At 41.9% G+C, this 16,434-nt stretch overlaps 2 protein-coding genes across 5 annotated transcripts in view; one reads left to right on the forward strand and one right to left on the reverse strand.

Moving 5' to 3' along the window:
• The window catches only part of IPO11 (importin 11), an 82,814-nt gene extending 73,509 nt beyond the window's left edge, over positions 1 to 9,305 (reverse strand). The window contains exons 1-2 of one of the 4 annotated variants that reach the window (XM_056513741.1): positions 9,137 to 9,305; positions 7,868 to 7,934 (exon numbers count right to left, since the gene is read on the reverse strand). The gene's annotated coding sequence lies outside the window, so the exon portion shown is untranslated. Of the gene's footprint in view, positions 1 to 7,867; positions 7,935 to 8,087; positions 8,494 to 9,136 lie in introns of those variants that run through there. The other 3 variants (XM_056513742.1, XM_056513743.1, XM_056513744.1) reach the window with 3 other exon arrangements.
• Positions 9,306 to 9,345: 40 nt separating this feature from the next.
• DIMT1 (DIM1 rRNA methyltransferase and ribosome maturation factor) lies at positions 9,346 to 16,415 on the forward strand. Its single transcript, XM_056513752.1, has 12 exons — positions 9,346 to 9,560; positions 9,698 to 9,771; positions 10,041 to 10,127; positions 10,508 to 10,569; positions 10,680 to 10,773; positions 10,879 to 10,928; positions 11,718 to 11,841; positions 11,956 to 12,048; positions 12,739 to 12,803; positions 13,080 to 13,143; positions 13,642 to 13,748; positions 14,464 to 16,415. The coding sequence occupies exons 1-12, from the start codon at positions 9,506 to 9,508 to the stop codon at positions 14,504 to 14,506; spliced, it is 918 nt and encodes a 305-aa protein (XP_056369727.1). The 5' UTR covers positions 9,346 to 9,505; the 3' UTR covers positions 14,507 to 16,415.
• The last annotated feature ends 19 nt before the right edge of the window (positions 16,416 to 16,434 follow it).

The following is a 16,434-nucleotide window of genomic DNA, read 5'->3' on the forward strand; positions in this document are numbered from 1 at the left end:
AATAACACATACACAATTAAGTATTCATATACTTAGGGTTTCTAAATAAACAACAAAGAACAGCTTCTCTTCATAGAGGAGAGAGATGGATGTTCAGGTGGGCATCAACAGGAATTTCTTCATGGAAAGAATTGTTAAGCATTGGAAAGGGCTGCTGAGAGAAGTCATGTAGTTGTCATCCCTGAAGGTGGTCAAGAAATGTCTGGATGTTGCACATAGTGCAGTGGTGCAGCTGACAAGGTAGTGATCAGCCAAAGGCTGGACTCAATATTGCAGATCTTTTCCAACTGTAATGACTCTGATTTGCTTTTGATTAACAGGAAAAATGGCTTATTTTTCCACCTTCAGGGAAAAAAATCAAGATTTAAATTTTGCAGCCACAGTAAAAAAGTGGGAGAAATGAAATTTATTCTGACAAAGGTTTAAAACTTTGATTAGTTTTAGAAAAATCAACAACAAAACTAGCCACAATACTGAAGACCTTTTATAATAGTAATAACATTTGCACAATTGGAAAAAAAAAAATTCACTCCTAAAAAAAAGTTCTTCACTTCCAAATCTCCAATCATCCTCAACAAAAGCTAATGAAAATTTGAAAGTTCTAAGATTAAAGAAAGTATACTTTCAAACCAATGAAACAAAATCACATCTCTCTTTACAGCAATAATTGAACAGGTAACTCCATCTCACTTTATTCTTCCAAGTATAGTGAAGAATCTTCCAATCTTCCAGCTTTAACCAGCTGTGCTACCCTCCAGGTAGCCAGAGGGGGTTACTGCAGGGGTGTCTTCCATGAAAAGGTGCAAGAATCCTTCCCCAGGCCTACAGAGGCAGTGCCAGTGCTACCACCTCTAGGATAACATGTTTAAAAAGGGGAAGAAAAAACCTGCAGGCTTTTGCTTCTACTGGAAATTTATATACTTCACGTAGAACAGTTCTCATTAGAAGACGTACTTATTTAACTTAGTAAAATGCAAGCAAAAAAACCTTTTTTTTCTCAGTTTCTTATTAGCTCAACAACAAAGACAACAACAAAGAATGACAATAAAAATCAAAGTGAAAGATTAATATCTTTTTTAATAATGTATCTCATTCTTGAAAAGGTTTGTATTTCCATTTAAAAACTGGAGCAGCTACTGTTTGAGCTACTGCTAAAAAAAAAAAAAAAAAAAAAAAAATCAAACTAAGCTTAGTGGGTCAAACAAAAATTTATTTAACCCAATGTTCTTTCTCTGCTAAAACCACAGCAGATACCCAGGTTAGGACATCTGTACATAATGCTGGCCTGTCATCCAGGAAACTCTGGTTCAAGGATCTTCTATTAAGAGGCAGAGAATTTAACAACCCTCAAGATTCAATCTTCAATGAATTTGCACAGTTGGTTTTTGATCCCATGTAAAGAACAGTCCTCACACAATATTGGATGAGGCTGTCACAGGCCAAATAGTAAAACTGAATTAGAAAATAAGAACCTCCCTGAAAACTCAACTTCTAGATAATATTTATAAATATTATAAAATATTTTAGGAATTGGTATTTTCTGTATGATTTGGATGGCAAAAAATTAACTGGAAAAATATCTAATAAATGTGTAGCAAATACAAATAGCAGAGATGAAAAAAAACCTTTTAAACTTTTTAAAACTTCCTCTGAACAGTTTCTGTTTTCTTCTAGTAAGTCACCAGTCTTACTTGTATTAATTTCAACTTTTAAAAAAACAGAAAGAAAATAAAAAGAAACAAAAAAAAAATTAACAAACTATTTTGAATCAATCCTTACTGCAAAAAACTCAAATGTGCAGTTTAAGCTAGCTACAAGTAAGTTAAGGTAAAACAACAAGCTATGGTCACCAAAATAAATAGCATAACCCTCTGCTTCTCCCTGAACCCCTTAAATATCCAAAGATGGAAGGAGAGGGAAAAATACAGGTCTTGGTCTGGGTCAAGTTTTACAATCATTTTCATACCACATTCCTAGACAAGTAAGTGTGCTAGGCATAAAAAAGCAGACAGAACAGCAGGCAGCTTTTATTTCACGCTTGTTGAAACCCTGGTCACTGAGAATTTTAACTTTCTGCGCTGACAGGCACTGACCCCCAGGAGAACACTGCATTTGACCTGAGGCCGTGGAGAAGGCTTCCAAAATTGAAAGACAGAACTGGGATTATGGGCATGTAGTTTGAATATAAGTCTGTAATATCACATAGTGGAAAACTTTATGATTTTAGTGATACATATAAAGCAAGATGGAGGTTTTACGGTGGAGGCTTAGTCCTTCCTCTTCACCTTCTTCTCCAGGGTTTGGGTGATACTGTATGATTGGATAAAATAGTCCACATTGCAGACCACAGGTGGCTGGTTATTGGCTTAAAAGTAAAAGTAATTTAGGTGTCATTTCTTAATTGGACAGTTTATCCTCAAAAGGCCTTGTAGAGAGAGATAGAGCTCCATTTTTTATTAGCTTGAAGTGCTGTAGAACTCACAGTTTGTGAGACTGTAATATAGATAAGAACTAATAAACATCTGAGTCTGAACAAGAAATACCACCTCGCTCATTTAATCCCGATCCTGGCAAAAAGGGGATAAAACTTGATACATGCTCTTGTCAAAATGTGATGTGAACTTAGAGCAAACTTGCAAATTGTGACTAAGCCATAACTGTCCACCAAAAGGCAGGGGTGGGATACTGGGGGCACACACAACAAAAAAACCCAAACGAGCCAAAAAGTCGAGCCATCTAAGCACACAGCCCCACAGACACCAGAGGACACTACAGGAGCGAGGAGGAATACCAGACTTCCAACAATGTCAAGCCATTACAGGCTCAGGTCCTAGCATGTAATTTAAACTCTGACAAAGTCCTCACCTTCCCATCAAAGGGATTTCTATAGGGAACTTATTTTCTTCATGCCTCCTGTAAAGACAATTGACACAGGGAGGGCATCAGCTCCTATCTTAGTGGGATAAATATACAAAATTTATCAAAATACAATTTTAATTACTGCCATGTACAGATGCACATGTGAAAGTTATTCTTGAAGACAGACACAGCTGTACTTGAGGAGTTCAACCCAGATCTCTCCAATCTTAGTTTGTTGTGATACTGCCCCCTTTTTTTTTCTTTTTAAATTGATGAACCAGGGCTCTTCAGACCCTAATTTACACACAGGATATACAGATACTCCTTACCTCACAGAACTGCAAAGGCTATGAATGTTGGCTCTAATACTATGGGATAGAGACAACCTTCACCTCTTACATACATACATACAACAACCTCACTGTTGCATGGAAAGGAAAAAGGGACATAGGTTACCCCATAGATTGGTTAAATCACAGGGACGAGGACTTTCTCCACAGTTCATGGGACTTCTACAGCTTTACTCACTACTGAGCTACTTCTACAAGACTGTCCTAGAGATGAAACTCAGGAGGTGAGCATTAAATAGCTATTGTCATTTGGGTACTTTCAGAGACATGAGGCACGTATAGAAATTCTGGCACAGTCTGTCAACCTTATAAGCAACACATTCTTAGAAGGAAGGTAAGGCCTGCATTTGTGTCACAACACCCAGAATTTCCAGGTTTGATTACCGAGTAAGGGTGTCATTTCCCTTTTTCAATTACTAATGTCAGTCTGTGTCCTCACAATTAACACTGAGCAGTATCAGGAATGTTTGTTGCTTTCTCCTGCTTTTCTGTGGTCCACACCCATTGCTATAACAACCAAACTGAACACAAACATTTTGGAAGAAGGAGAAGAAATCCCTTTCACTAGAAAATGTCCAACGCCATGACCTGCAAATCCAATGTGACTGTTATTGTCATGTGTCTTGGGGTGACTTCATGATGCCTGTATCCCCAAATTGCCTGTTGGTGTTGAATACTGAGTTCTGCAGTTTTAAGACTGCTTCCAGGAGCGTGCAGGAAGAGGAGGTGCAGAGTTTGTTATCAGAGGCTGCACTGGCCGCCCCGCATCCTTCATACAGACTGTGCTGCCTGCAGTGGACAGCAGGAGAGAGATTCTTTTTGCTTTTAGCTAGTTTTGGAGCTAGCTGAGGTGAAAGGGATCCACTGGACTGTGTTTTTTCAATTTTTCATGGAATTGTTCGAAACTACTCTGAACTGAACACCCAGAGGAGTACCAAAAGCTCACACCTGTAGCTCACCAGGACTGGTGTGGGCAGTGGCATTTCCCATCACTGGAGGGACTGAGAACAGCCTGAGTGAGCTGGGCTGTGACCCACAGAGGGACTGAGAACAGCCTGAGTGAGCTGTGACCCACAGAGGGACTGAGAACAGCCTGAGTGAGCTGTGACCCACAGAGGGACTGAGAACAGCCTGAGTGAGCTGGGCTGTGACCCACAGAGGGACTGAGAACAGCCTGAGTGAGCTGGGCTGTGACCCACAGAGGGACTGAGAACAGCCTGAGTGAGCTGTGACCCACAGAGGGACTGAGAACAGCCTGAGTGAGCTGGGCTGTGACCCACAGAGAGACTGAGAACAGCCTGAGTGAGCTGAGCTGTGACCCACAGAGGGACTGAGAACAGCCTGAGTGAGCTGGGCTGTTACCCACAGAGGGACTGAGAACAGCCTGAGTGAGCTGTGACCCACAGAGGGACTGAGAACAGCCTGAGTGAGCTGGGCTGTGACCCACAGAGAGACTGAGAACAGCCTGAGTGAGCTGGGCTGTGACCCACAGAGGGACTGAGAACAGCCTGAGTGAGCTGTGACCCATGGAAGGGACAGAGAACAGCCTGAGTGAGCTGGGCTGTGACCCACAGAGGGACTGAGAACAGCCTGAGTGAGCTGGGCTGTGACCCACAGAGGGACTGAGAACAGCCTGAGTGAGCTGGGCTGTGACCCACAGAGAGACTGAGAACAGCCTGAGTGAGCTGAGCTGTGACCCACGGAAGGGACTCTTCTAAATTTGTCATCTCCTTCAGAGCAGCGGGAGGTTTGCTCTTTGGTATTGTTAAATTTTTTTCTGGGTAACGCTTTGTCAGTTAAAGAAACAGTTTTTTTCCCACTTCTCTCTGAGGGAACATTTTTTTTCTCTGAACCAGCTTAGGGCCTCCATTCAGAGGTTTCCTCACAAACCTGCTCTAAACCAGGACACCACACCAGAAGTCTGTCCTGCAAAAGGAAAAAGACTATCCGCACTCCACAAAAAAAAGCTGCTCTCCAAGATCCCACTGGATATGACAATACTGAACATGACAATAGGATATTCTCAAGTTCTCAGCTGGCAGAAAAAAAAATAAATGGAGTTACACCTAGAATAAAAACAACACATCAAATGCCACCCCTTAGTACAACGAGTGTCTTCAGAGACCACAAATACCAATAACAGCACGTTCAAACTCCTTCATCTCCTTTAAGTGGCAAATATTCAAGCCTCATTCCTGTTCTAGACTTTATTCTTTAACTCTCTTTCTAAGGGGGTATCTGCAAACACATTTTCCTTTCAAGAACTATTCTAAAGTCTTGTAAATGTTTTAGTTTTATACTAGCCTTGCCAGTTTAATGACTTTCCTGAAGAATCAATGCTCCTGATATAAAACTTTATCCTGAGACAAAAAGGTGTCTAGGTACTTTTCCCATCACACTAAAATACATCCAAATTTAAAAATCACATCAGCTATGAAAGGAAATCAGTGACTGCTAAACATCTGAAGGAGTAAAAAATGAAAGATTTCACCACTAAACACCTCCCTACTTCACTTTTTCCAAGAAAATGCAGCATAACAACTCACTCTTATCCAGACAATTAATTCTGTGCATTTTTGTTCTCTTTTGTTAAGAATTCCATTAATTGTTTCCCACTGTAAGAAGATGCAAAAATAAATTCAGTTAAGATTTTATGAAATGAGAAGACGACAAAGCCATAAACATATTATACAAAACACAGTGTGCTCTCACCAACCACAGTGCAAATACATTCTGGGCTACTTCAAGAGCACAAGCGGCTGCTGTTACCCTGCTTTACACAGTGTCTGAGACAGCTTCTAAGACACCGTTTCCAGTTTGGTTCTCACAGTTATCCCTTTCTTCAGTTCAAGAAGGAATAAACAGGAGAGAGGCCAGAGCTTCTAGGAGAGTCTGTGATCTAAAGCAAATTATCTGTGAGGAGAGTTTGAGGACTTGTTTAAGACAGTGGAACCTAAGGAAGACTTTGCAGACACTTAAAACTCCCTGAAGAGTGCTTATAAAGAAGACTTGCCACTTCTTATCAGCAGATTATACAGCTAATGAACAACTATAAAGCTACACCCTGCAGCTCAGAAGGTTCAAGCAGAAAATTGGGACTGTCTTGACACCACATCTGTTTCAAGGAAAACAGGAAAAACAAAGTTTCGATGCTGAAAAGCCACACAATTCCTGAAATAATAACACAAATGCTGGCATTCAGTCATAGATACGATACATTTGCAAGGATACTGTCACCTTCAGGAGAAGTTAGTAGTTACACTGACGTCTCTCCAGCCTTCCACAAAGCTGAAGAGCTTTCCATGAATCTCTTTTCTAGCACTGTAATATCTGTATCAACCATGCCACATGCCAGCAGTCCTCCTGAGGAGGGCATCCAGAAGAACTAAAACTATTCTGGTTAATGAAGGTACTACTTAAACTTACTAATAACTACAGCAGTCATCAAAACCAACACAATTACTAGTGTTAAGCATTACTAAGATTTTTCAAAATCTACAAACTTAATTTATCGCTGTGTAATTGAACGAAGCTATCTATAGTTTGCCCAATTAAAGCCACAGTAAAGAAAATAAATAAAAATGTTTGAGAAGGAAAGAGTTAGAGGCAGTTTTTCTCCCATACTGCTAGTGACAAAAATACAGGAATAGAATTTCCAAAATTTCATTTTTACAAAAATTCAACATTGAAACTAAAATCTAGGTCTGAAAAAAGAATGCAGAAGACACGAAGGATACAAGAAATAAGAACAATGAGGACGACAGTAATAAACAACAGGAACAAGAAAGGCTCTCCAGGAAAGACATTCACATCATATTAAAAATTCTGAGGAGAAGAATGACCTTTCACATTAAACAGGAACAACCAAAGTGACCAAAAATTCCCAACAAAAAAGCAGAGAGCAAAGAAATGAGTGAGACAATGCCAAGGATTAACTCAAAAATTATTCTGTCACACGGTTCAGTACTGACAACACAGGAAAAGCCAAATGGATACCGAGAGAATGTAAGAAGGTTTTTAATATTTTATAGTAAATTTCTAGAATGACCCATACTACAAGGTCAATCTCATTCCTTTGACTTCATCCTAATTTATATAATTTAATGGATTTTCAAAAAGACCTGACAGACCACTTAAGAACAAACTAGTGCTAAACAGCTGAGCTGGAAAGGTTTCATCCCTCATTCTCTGGAACATGGGATTTAACTACTGTTAAATCCCACCTCTGATGATACAGTTTTGAAAGCACGGGTAAGAAAAACCTTTATTATATCATTTATACACATGATGGCAAAAGCCCTTGATGAGAACAGCACAATGGAAGAACGAGAGAAGAAGAACAGAGAGCAGTGACAAACTGGTGCTGCTATGAAGTTTTAAGAAACCAAACTCCATAAGGAAAATGCCATTAGCAAAAACTGAGGTATCTCTTATATACTACGAATATAATTTGAATTTGGCAGCATTTTGCTGATGTGCTTTGTGGGCTAATTTAAAAGCCATGTCAAATACGTTACAGACATGACTTCATGTGTGAGACACGGGAAGCAAGGCACATGGAAGCAGGGAAGCAGCATCACTACTGCACTTACGGCCTTGTTCTTGTATTTTACACAGACTGCTGCCTTCTATGGTAACAAACTGGAGAAATAACTCACCACTGCTGCACTGAGCTTGTCTCTGATTAAGGGAAGACACTGCTCAGCAGAAAAACTGTTCTTCAGCCTGCAGGAAGAAAACAACCACCTACAATAAAGGCCAGTACATAGCCCTCCCCGCAAAAAAACAACTTCCGTCAGGTTAACGCCTCATCTTCCTCCCATGCCTTCCCATTAATTCTATCCTAACTAAAAGCAGTTTAAAGGAGAAAGCGGGAACCTGTTCCCTGGAATTAGGCAACAGTTATTTCCTTCCAGCTCCGAGCAGGCCCTTTGCCGCTGGCAGGATAACAAGTAAGGAAGGCCTCGCTGCCTCAACCGCGGGGGCGGTGCCCCGGACCGGCACCGTGGCGGGCACTGCACGCCGGAGCCGCGCCGTCTCGGGCAGCGCAACCGGGAGCACAGCCGGCGCAGCAGCAGCCCAAGCGAGCGAGCAGGAGCAGCGCCGCCCGCAGCGACACAGCCCTGGGGCTCCGTGTCCTCGGGCGCTGCCCGGCCGGCAGCCGCGGGCGCCTTCCTCCGTCCGCCCCGTCCCCTCCCGGCCTCCCACGAACCGAGACCAGCGAATGCCGCGGCGGCACCACCGCCTTCCCGGCGCGGCCCTGACGTCACTGCCCCGCGACACCGGAGCGCCGCCCGCGCCGCTCCGCCCGCCAACGCGAACGGGGGCGGGGCCTGCGGCGGGGGGGCGGGGCCTGGGGGCGCGCTGCCCGCTGACGTCATGCGGCGGGTGCGCGCGCGCTGGGCGGTTGGCGCGGGAGGTGCGCGCGCTCCCGCCGCAGGACGAGCCGCGGGATGCGGGAATTCTGGCGCGCTTCGCTGACAATGCTCCGGGCGGAGCAGGGCATCCCGGCGGACATGCGTGGTGTTTATGTCAGAACATAGCGCTAAAAAGATATATGAGAAAGTAAAGCAGAAAATACAGAAAGTATGTAAAAAATAAAGTTTACTTTACTGGCGTGCCAGCGGCCGGGAGTGACTGAACGGGCAGTGCGACTCCGGGCCGTGAGCGGGCAGGCGCTTTGTGCAGTGTCTAAAACCCGAGTTTTAAGGCGCTACCTTATCGGCAGAAATTGATGAGGGTCGCCCTGCAAAATCCTCTTTTTCTTTCTCTTTTCTCCCTCTCTCTCACAAACCCTCTTTTCCTCTCTCTCTCCCTCTTTCATTCATCTCTCATTTTCTCATACCCTTTCCACGCTGCCCCTTTATCAAAACCCACTGCCACGTGATTACGGACTAAGTCGGGGTACTAAAGACACCCATTCTTACGCTGTGTGGACCCGCTGACTTCTCTCGTCTCCGCTGACCACCGTCCCTTAGGACTCACGGCTGCTCCCACGTCCCGAAGGCTGGGACATCCCGCGGGGCTCGCTGCGGCCGGGACGGACCCGCTGATCCCGGGAGGATTGAGAGTGCGCGCCCTCCGTGCTGCCGCGGTCCGCCGGCCCGCCAGGGGGCGCTGTCCCGCCCGCCGGCCTCACGCGGGGCCGCTCTCCGGCTGCAGTGCCGCGCGGCACGTGGGGCGCAGGGCCGGGGCGAGCCGAGCCGGACCGAGCCGAGCCGAGCCGAGCCGGACCGAGCCGAGCGGGACCGAGCCGAGCCGAGCCGGCCTGAAGGGATCCAAGCGGAGCCGCCGCTATGCCCAAGGCGCGGGCCGGGAAGCGGCCGGAGCGCCGGGAGGGCCGCGCCTGCGGTGAGTGTGGAGCGGAGCGGGCCGGGCGGGCGGGCAGGACCCCGGAACCCAGGGCGGGCCGGCGCTCGCAGCCCGGGGGCCGGCGCGGTGCCGGTGCATCGCGGCTGCCCGCGGTAACGCGCCGGTCTCTGCCCTAGGCATCCTGTTCAACACCGGGGCCGGGCAGCACATCCTGAAGAACCCGCTGGTGGTGAACAGCATCGTCGATAAGGTGGGAGCCGGGCGCGGTGCGTGGTGCCCTTTGCGTTGGCTTTCCTCCGAAGCTGGCAGCCCGCTGGTTCTTTACGCGATGCCCCATAAACCAGCGCCACGACATTCTTGTTCTCCTTCCCACTCTTTCCTTTCTAAACCACTCTCACGGGCCCTTGATACCCAATTCCAACTTTTTACTGTGTAAAAAAGCGCTCGCTTTCATTTCAGAGTTAAATGGTTGCACGAAATCGGTGCTAGTTAAACACTCGAAATGCGGTTTGTCCGTAGGCTGCCCTGCGCCGCACCGATGTCGTTCTGGAAGTGGGCCCGGGAACTGGAAACCTGACAGTAAAGATGCTGGAGAAAGTCAAAAAAGTAAGTGCAAACTCTCCCATTCACGCTCTTCCCGAGTTCTGAGGACGCTGGGGCTTAGACTCTGGCAGACAGAAGGGTCTTCATAGGCATGATGCACCTAAGTAGAATTACTCCATTGATATTTTTCTTAACATTTGAATAATCCCAATGGGTTTTTAGCTGATCATATAAATTTTGTGTGGTTTTATCAAACTACATTGCCGTTATCCATTTATGTGGTAACGCTTGCATGTATTTGGAGAGGGAGGAAGGTGCATAGCCCAATAGGGATTTTTAAAGGATTCTTTAAAACCATAGCAACAGCTACTGGGTTGGGGGTTTTATGATTAAATTCCAGTTAGGAGTTGCATGGAGTTGCAAATATGCACATTATTTTTCAGGTTATTGCATGTGAAATTGACCCTAGACTTGTTGGTGAGCTTCAGAAGAGAGTCCAGGGCACGTAAGTATCAATTATGGAAACTGGGAGTTCTTAAAGCAGTGGAGCTACTTTGGTACAAATTTTGGCAACCTGCTTCTCTGAGGATAACCACAATGTATGTTCTCCCCCAGGTGTCTAGCCAACAAACTTGAAATCAAGGTTGGAGATGTCTTGAAAACAGACTTACCATTCTTTGATGCATGTGTGGCTAACTTGCCTTACCAGGTATGGGCCAAACAACATAGCATACAACAACCCTTTAAAAATTATTTTTAAATGCTAATTTTAGTATAATAGGAATTATACTAACATTATTAATTTTTTTCTCAGATTTCTTCACCTTTTGTTTTCAAGTTATTGCTTCATAGACCTTTTTTCAGGTATGTGGAAGAATAGAGCTCTGTATTACCTGAGAGGAACGAAAATAGTTTTAAAAATATTTTCAAACCAATATTTTTTTAGTTCCTAAAACAGCAGTTTGATGGATCAGATGTGCACTAAAATTTTTCTTTATATACAGAAATACATAGCCTGACAGTGCCTGGAAATTAAGTTTATGTTGATGTATTGAGCATGAGGAGAAAATTTAAACTTAGCAACAGTGAGTGCCCAGCAGATAAAAGCAGGACTTACACCCCTTTAGTATTACAGTTAAGTATTATTCCAGGGATACACAGGGCATCATAGCATTTCCAATACCTTCCTACCTAAGTTAGGCTGGGAAGGGTAGAATCAATGCCAAGTCACTTTCTTGTCTGATTTTAAAATGTAACTGCCCTGTCTGTTTATCAGACATCAGTATGTCAGCAGCTCTTGCTTTTACTCAGACAAACATTGGTAATGTTACTGGTCAATTTTTGGAAAGCTTGGATTTGAAGGACTCAGCATAGAGTTATTCAAAATTATTTATTATAGTCAGGCAACTCTGAGACTAGACTGTCTTGATCCTGATCCATTTAGCAGTATAAATAATCGAATTATGTAACAGCTTTAAGGAGATTTAAATGGCTTCATGAAGTTCTGTGATGGGTTTTGGGTTTTTTTTCAACATACTAATCAAGGCAGAGTTGTTCATTATAAACATTTATTCTTCTAAGTGCTGAGGCAAATTGTGTGTTTTCCAAGTGTGTTAGCTGGCTTCTCACATAACTCATTTCTGTTACTCTCAGGTGTGCAATCCTTATGTTCCAAAGGGAATTTGCACTTCGTTTGGTTGCAAAACCAGGAAGTAAGCTGTACTGCAGACTGTCTATTAATACCCAGCTATTGGCTCGAGTGGACCACCTGATGAAGGTATGTCATTCTGCATTTAGATAACTGCTGTCAAACACAGAAGAAGAGTGTTGCAAGGGATGTGAGGAATTTGCTGCTTATTCACACAGCTGCTTGACTGCTCTTAACTAATAGGTTGGAAAGAACAACTTCAGGCCTCCTCCCAAAGTCGAATCCAGTGTTGTCAGAATAGAGCCAAAAAACCCACCACCACCCATCAACTTCCAGGTGAGCAGTGTATAACTCAACATAACATGCTAGTGATAGTACTTAATTTCATTTTTCTTTCCACTTACTACTCAATTCCATGCGCTGATACTAGTACAAACTACCAGCTATTCATTGGAGTTTCCAAAATGCTTATTTCTCTGTTGATCAGGTTTGTGTTAGGACAATAACAGACAATTCCACCATCAACTGGGTGCAGCTTTATGTACAGTATTTTTTATAAGATCATGATCAGATGGAGAACTGCTAGTACTAATGTCCCTTTCATAATGGTTCACATCTCCCAGAGATGTTTCTGGCTGATGATTTTCCAGGTTTTGATCAAAAGAATATATGAGATTTATCTTCAGATGAGCATGTGTAATCTCAGAAGACAAATGTTAAAGAAAAGTATTCTTAATTTTTAGAACACTTCCAGACCATTTTAGCCTTGCCCAAGGTTAAACAGATTTTCTTCAAGTATTTCCCTTCTCTGCACCTAGGCACAAAAAAGTACAGTTCAGTGAAGTATTTTCTCCTCCATTTGTATTGCTTTGTCCAAGACACAGCTGGTTTTGTGTTGTTTAGAAAGACATTTTCACAAAGAATTTTCCCTTGCATTCAGTATTGTTCTGAAGTTGTCAGTAGTGACTGGTTTTGTTTGTAGTAGCTGTATATTGCTTTTTAAAATTCTGAAATTATTCATTTCAGGAGTGGGATGGTCTGGTAAGGATAGCCTTTGTTAGGAAAAACAAGACACTCTCTGCAGCATTCAAGTAAGTAACTTCTATCAAAGGAAATCTTTTTAAAGTTTGAAAGCCTATCCAGTTTGTTTTGTGCAAATGCATAGCAGTGTCACATGGTCAGTGATAAACCATGCAGGAAGATATATGTACTGATGTCACACGCTTTTTCTTTTAGAAGAAAACTAGGCAGCTGTTTAAAAAGAACAATTCTGTGTAATCATTACAGTTTTTTGTAGTAGACATTAACCAATCACGTGAATATTAGGTTACAGCTCAGTTTTCATGCTAAACATATATTTGTTTCAGATCAAGTGCTGTAGAGCAATTGCTGGATCATAATTACCGAATTCATTGTTCCTTACATAATACAGTAAGTTTCTCCTTAATCTATTACATTCCGTTTCTGTTTATTGTGACCTACATACTGACTTTTGTAAGAGTAAGAAATTAACATTGAAAAGATTAACGTATTAAAGGTTTACCAAAAGAGTTTTAAGGTGGAGGAACTTGCCTCTTTTCTTAGAGATAAATCTAAAAGGGTTACATTTTAGTGAAAAAGCTTAAAATGAAGTATATTATTATAATATTGTCCATATATGTATGTTCTCAAGATCTTTTACTAGTTCAATAAAACATTGCATGTGTTCTTTTCAGTACTGTTGTGATATAAAAGTAATGAAGGGACTGAGATACAAAAATGCAGCTACAATGGAATAATACAATAATACATAATAGAAAAAGTGTAACTTAATTTCTATCACTTGAAACAAGAACTGTTCTAAGAGCAGGAAAGAATTAGATCATTTTAATTAACCTTTTTCTATGTTATGAGTAGAAAAATTATTTCAATCCCATTTTTCATTGACAGGAAATCCCTGAAAACTTCAAAATTGCAGAGAAGATACAGACAGTTCTTAAAGATACAGGTTACTCTGATAAACGAGCCCGCTCAATGGATATAGATGATTTCATTCGGTATTCTTTTTTTTTCTCTTCCTTTTAAGCTTCTTTAAATTCTATCTGCATCTGTACCTGCATAGCAGATTAGTATTGGGTTGCACAGGAATAGCAGGGTTTCCCTCTCAGTACCAGACACTCCTTGCTTCCAGTCCTGAACATGAGCCAACGCTTAAGGTCTATTTATATATTTTAAATGTTGTTTATAATATTGAGGAGCAAGTAGATAAGTATTCCTATTTCAGGTGTTTGTGTACTAGACCCTTCTGTATCTCCTTCAAAAACAGCCATAGTGTAAACTGGTTATTCAGATTTCCTGGAGTCTTACACAGCCTTTCTCTGCCTTGAGGATTAGGCCGTAGTCTGTAGCATAATTGTAAATATGAATGATTAACTGCTACATTCTGCTCTTACTTCCTGTGGCATCAGGATGCCCTTGTAACTCAAGGTAAAAGTTCCTAGCTGTTTCACATTCAGAGAACTAAGACAGGTAGTGCTCACTGAAGAAACACAATGAACCTGGTAGGATGCAACATAACTGCTTTGAAAATAAACCTGCATCTCAAAAATGGCAAATTTGCTAATAACTTCAAGTGCCAGATTTGTAAAAATTCTTTCTTTGCAGTTCATCAGGGATGGCGGCTTTCATGCTATTGTCTTTGCACATCTTAAAAGTGCCTCAGGCTGAAGTCTGAGTTGCTAGAATTGTAATATACTTACTTCACTCTTTCAGATTGCTACATGGCTTCAATTCAGAAGGCATCCATTTTTCATAGATACTGCTGGAAAGATGCTGTATTTTTTCACCAAAGTTTTACCCAAGCCAGAGTGTGTGCAATGGGACAAGCGCCTCATGAAATCAATGAACAGAATACGGCGTATACGCTTGGACTCAAAATAAAATGTTAGATGTGGTTTTATCACAGACAAATAGGCAAGAAGCTGCTGCTCAGTATTTTAAAAGCAGTAAATTCTTTCAAAGCTGAAGTGAGGTGCTGGACTACCTCATGACTGTGTTTTTCTATATATATACAAAACACAGATTGACAGTAATTGAAATCTGTGTTCTCCAATGATGGACTTCACCTCAGTATATTCATGCACCATACTCAACAGTACAACCCCTGAGGGGTCTGGACAGCAACAAGGAAGTTGAAGTAATTCTCTTTTTTTAGTATCAGTCGTTTGTGTGTTTGTTTAAAGTATTTAAACACTTCCTTTTGATTTTAAATGCCTGTCTCTCTCATCCCTCTGGTAACTGCCAGTACTCCAAGCCTGTTAGTAATCTGCTTCACTTAGAGAATCCCAGTGAGTGTTTCTCAGAAAACAAAAGAATTTACCTTGTGGACTTTAGAGAATTGCCTTTGCCATCTTGTCAACTGTAGGAACAGGAAAAAAACTACCAGTGGGCCAGGGCTCATAAACACAGGCAGCAGGGTTGGGGTTTTTGTTAACTGAATTCAAGCAGCTGTTTTTTAAGGTAACTACTTCGTTAAGGTAGGGAAAAGTTTTAGCACATACCATAGCTTTCAGTGAGATTTAGAGCAATGCATGCAAATTAGCAAAACCTCCTCTAAGAAAAACTTTATTTATACACATTATTGAATCATTAAGGCTGGAAAAGATGTCCTGAGCCCAGCTAGCAGCCATGACATGTCATTGGTTTTTTAAAAGTCATTGATTCAGAAGAACAGAAATAGGCACTCAAATTTACAGGCATCCTGAAGCATTGACTTCAAAAACTGAATTGCATATTTATTTCACAATTTAATAGATCAGTAATTCTAGTGCTGCTTCACTTCATGCAGAATCAAATAATGAGTTAGGTAAATAGCCACAAGGAATATGTTGGACTAATACAGTAAGAACAAGTGCTGAAGATAGGTGTCACACTTCCTTAATAATTTTGTTTTACTGGAGAGGAATAGAGGATAAGCTTATTTGAATCCTGTTCAAGTGATTTCAGTCCGTTATGGCAATGGGGCTGCAGAAATTCAAGTGTCACAACCAGCCCTATCAATTTTCCTTGATTCTAACTTTCTAAGCTTCAATATCAGTGTAGATCTGACTTAAAGCAGGATCTAGCACAAGGACTGGCAATAGACACAGTTTCAGCTTGCATGTGCTACTTGACAGGTCAGGTGTAACTTACAGGGCTTTGTAAAAAAGGTGCTGAAAGCTGACTGTCCTTTCTGGACCCACAGTTAGTCACAGCCTGGTTGAGGTGCTAAGCTTGCATGGACGAATAATATGGAATTTTACTGGTATTCCTGTAGGATGCCTGTCTTCAGAAGCTTTTTAGAAAGTAAGAATTGTCTAGAGCAGCTTCAGAGAAAACCTCTGATATTATGATAACCTGTACTATCAGCTGCTAACAGAAGCTATTGCCTTCCATTCCATTGTTTTTTTCTTTTACCTGTGATGGGTGATGATCTTAAAAAATGCTCAGAAAGACGTTATTTTTTTAAAAAATCTCCTGCAAAACTAAAGTCAGGACAGTGGTCTGGAGACTTCTTTCCATGTAACAACTTGTACAGAAGAGTTTGCTTTATTTTGAAATCAGAGGCTTTTTCAAAAATGTTCGTGATGTGCTTACAAATTGAAACCCTTCCGAAAGCATAACAGAAATTCACAGATGTAATTCATTTAATAGCTTTATTTATTAAACACATTATGTAAAATCTACATTGTTTCAGTTTTCATG

This window comes from Oenanthe melanoleuca, chromosome Z (genome assembly GCF_029582105.1).
Source record: "Oenanthe melanoleuca isolate GR-GAL-2019-014 chromosome Z, OMel1.0, whole genome shotgun sequence".
In the NCBI taxonomy this organism is placed as follows: Eukaryota; Metazoa; Chordata; class Aves; order Passeriformes; family Muscicapidae; genus Oenanthe; species Oenanthe melanoleuca.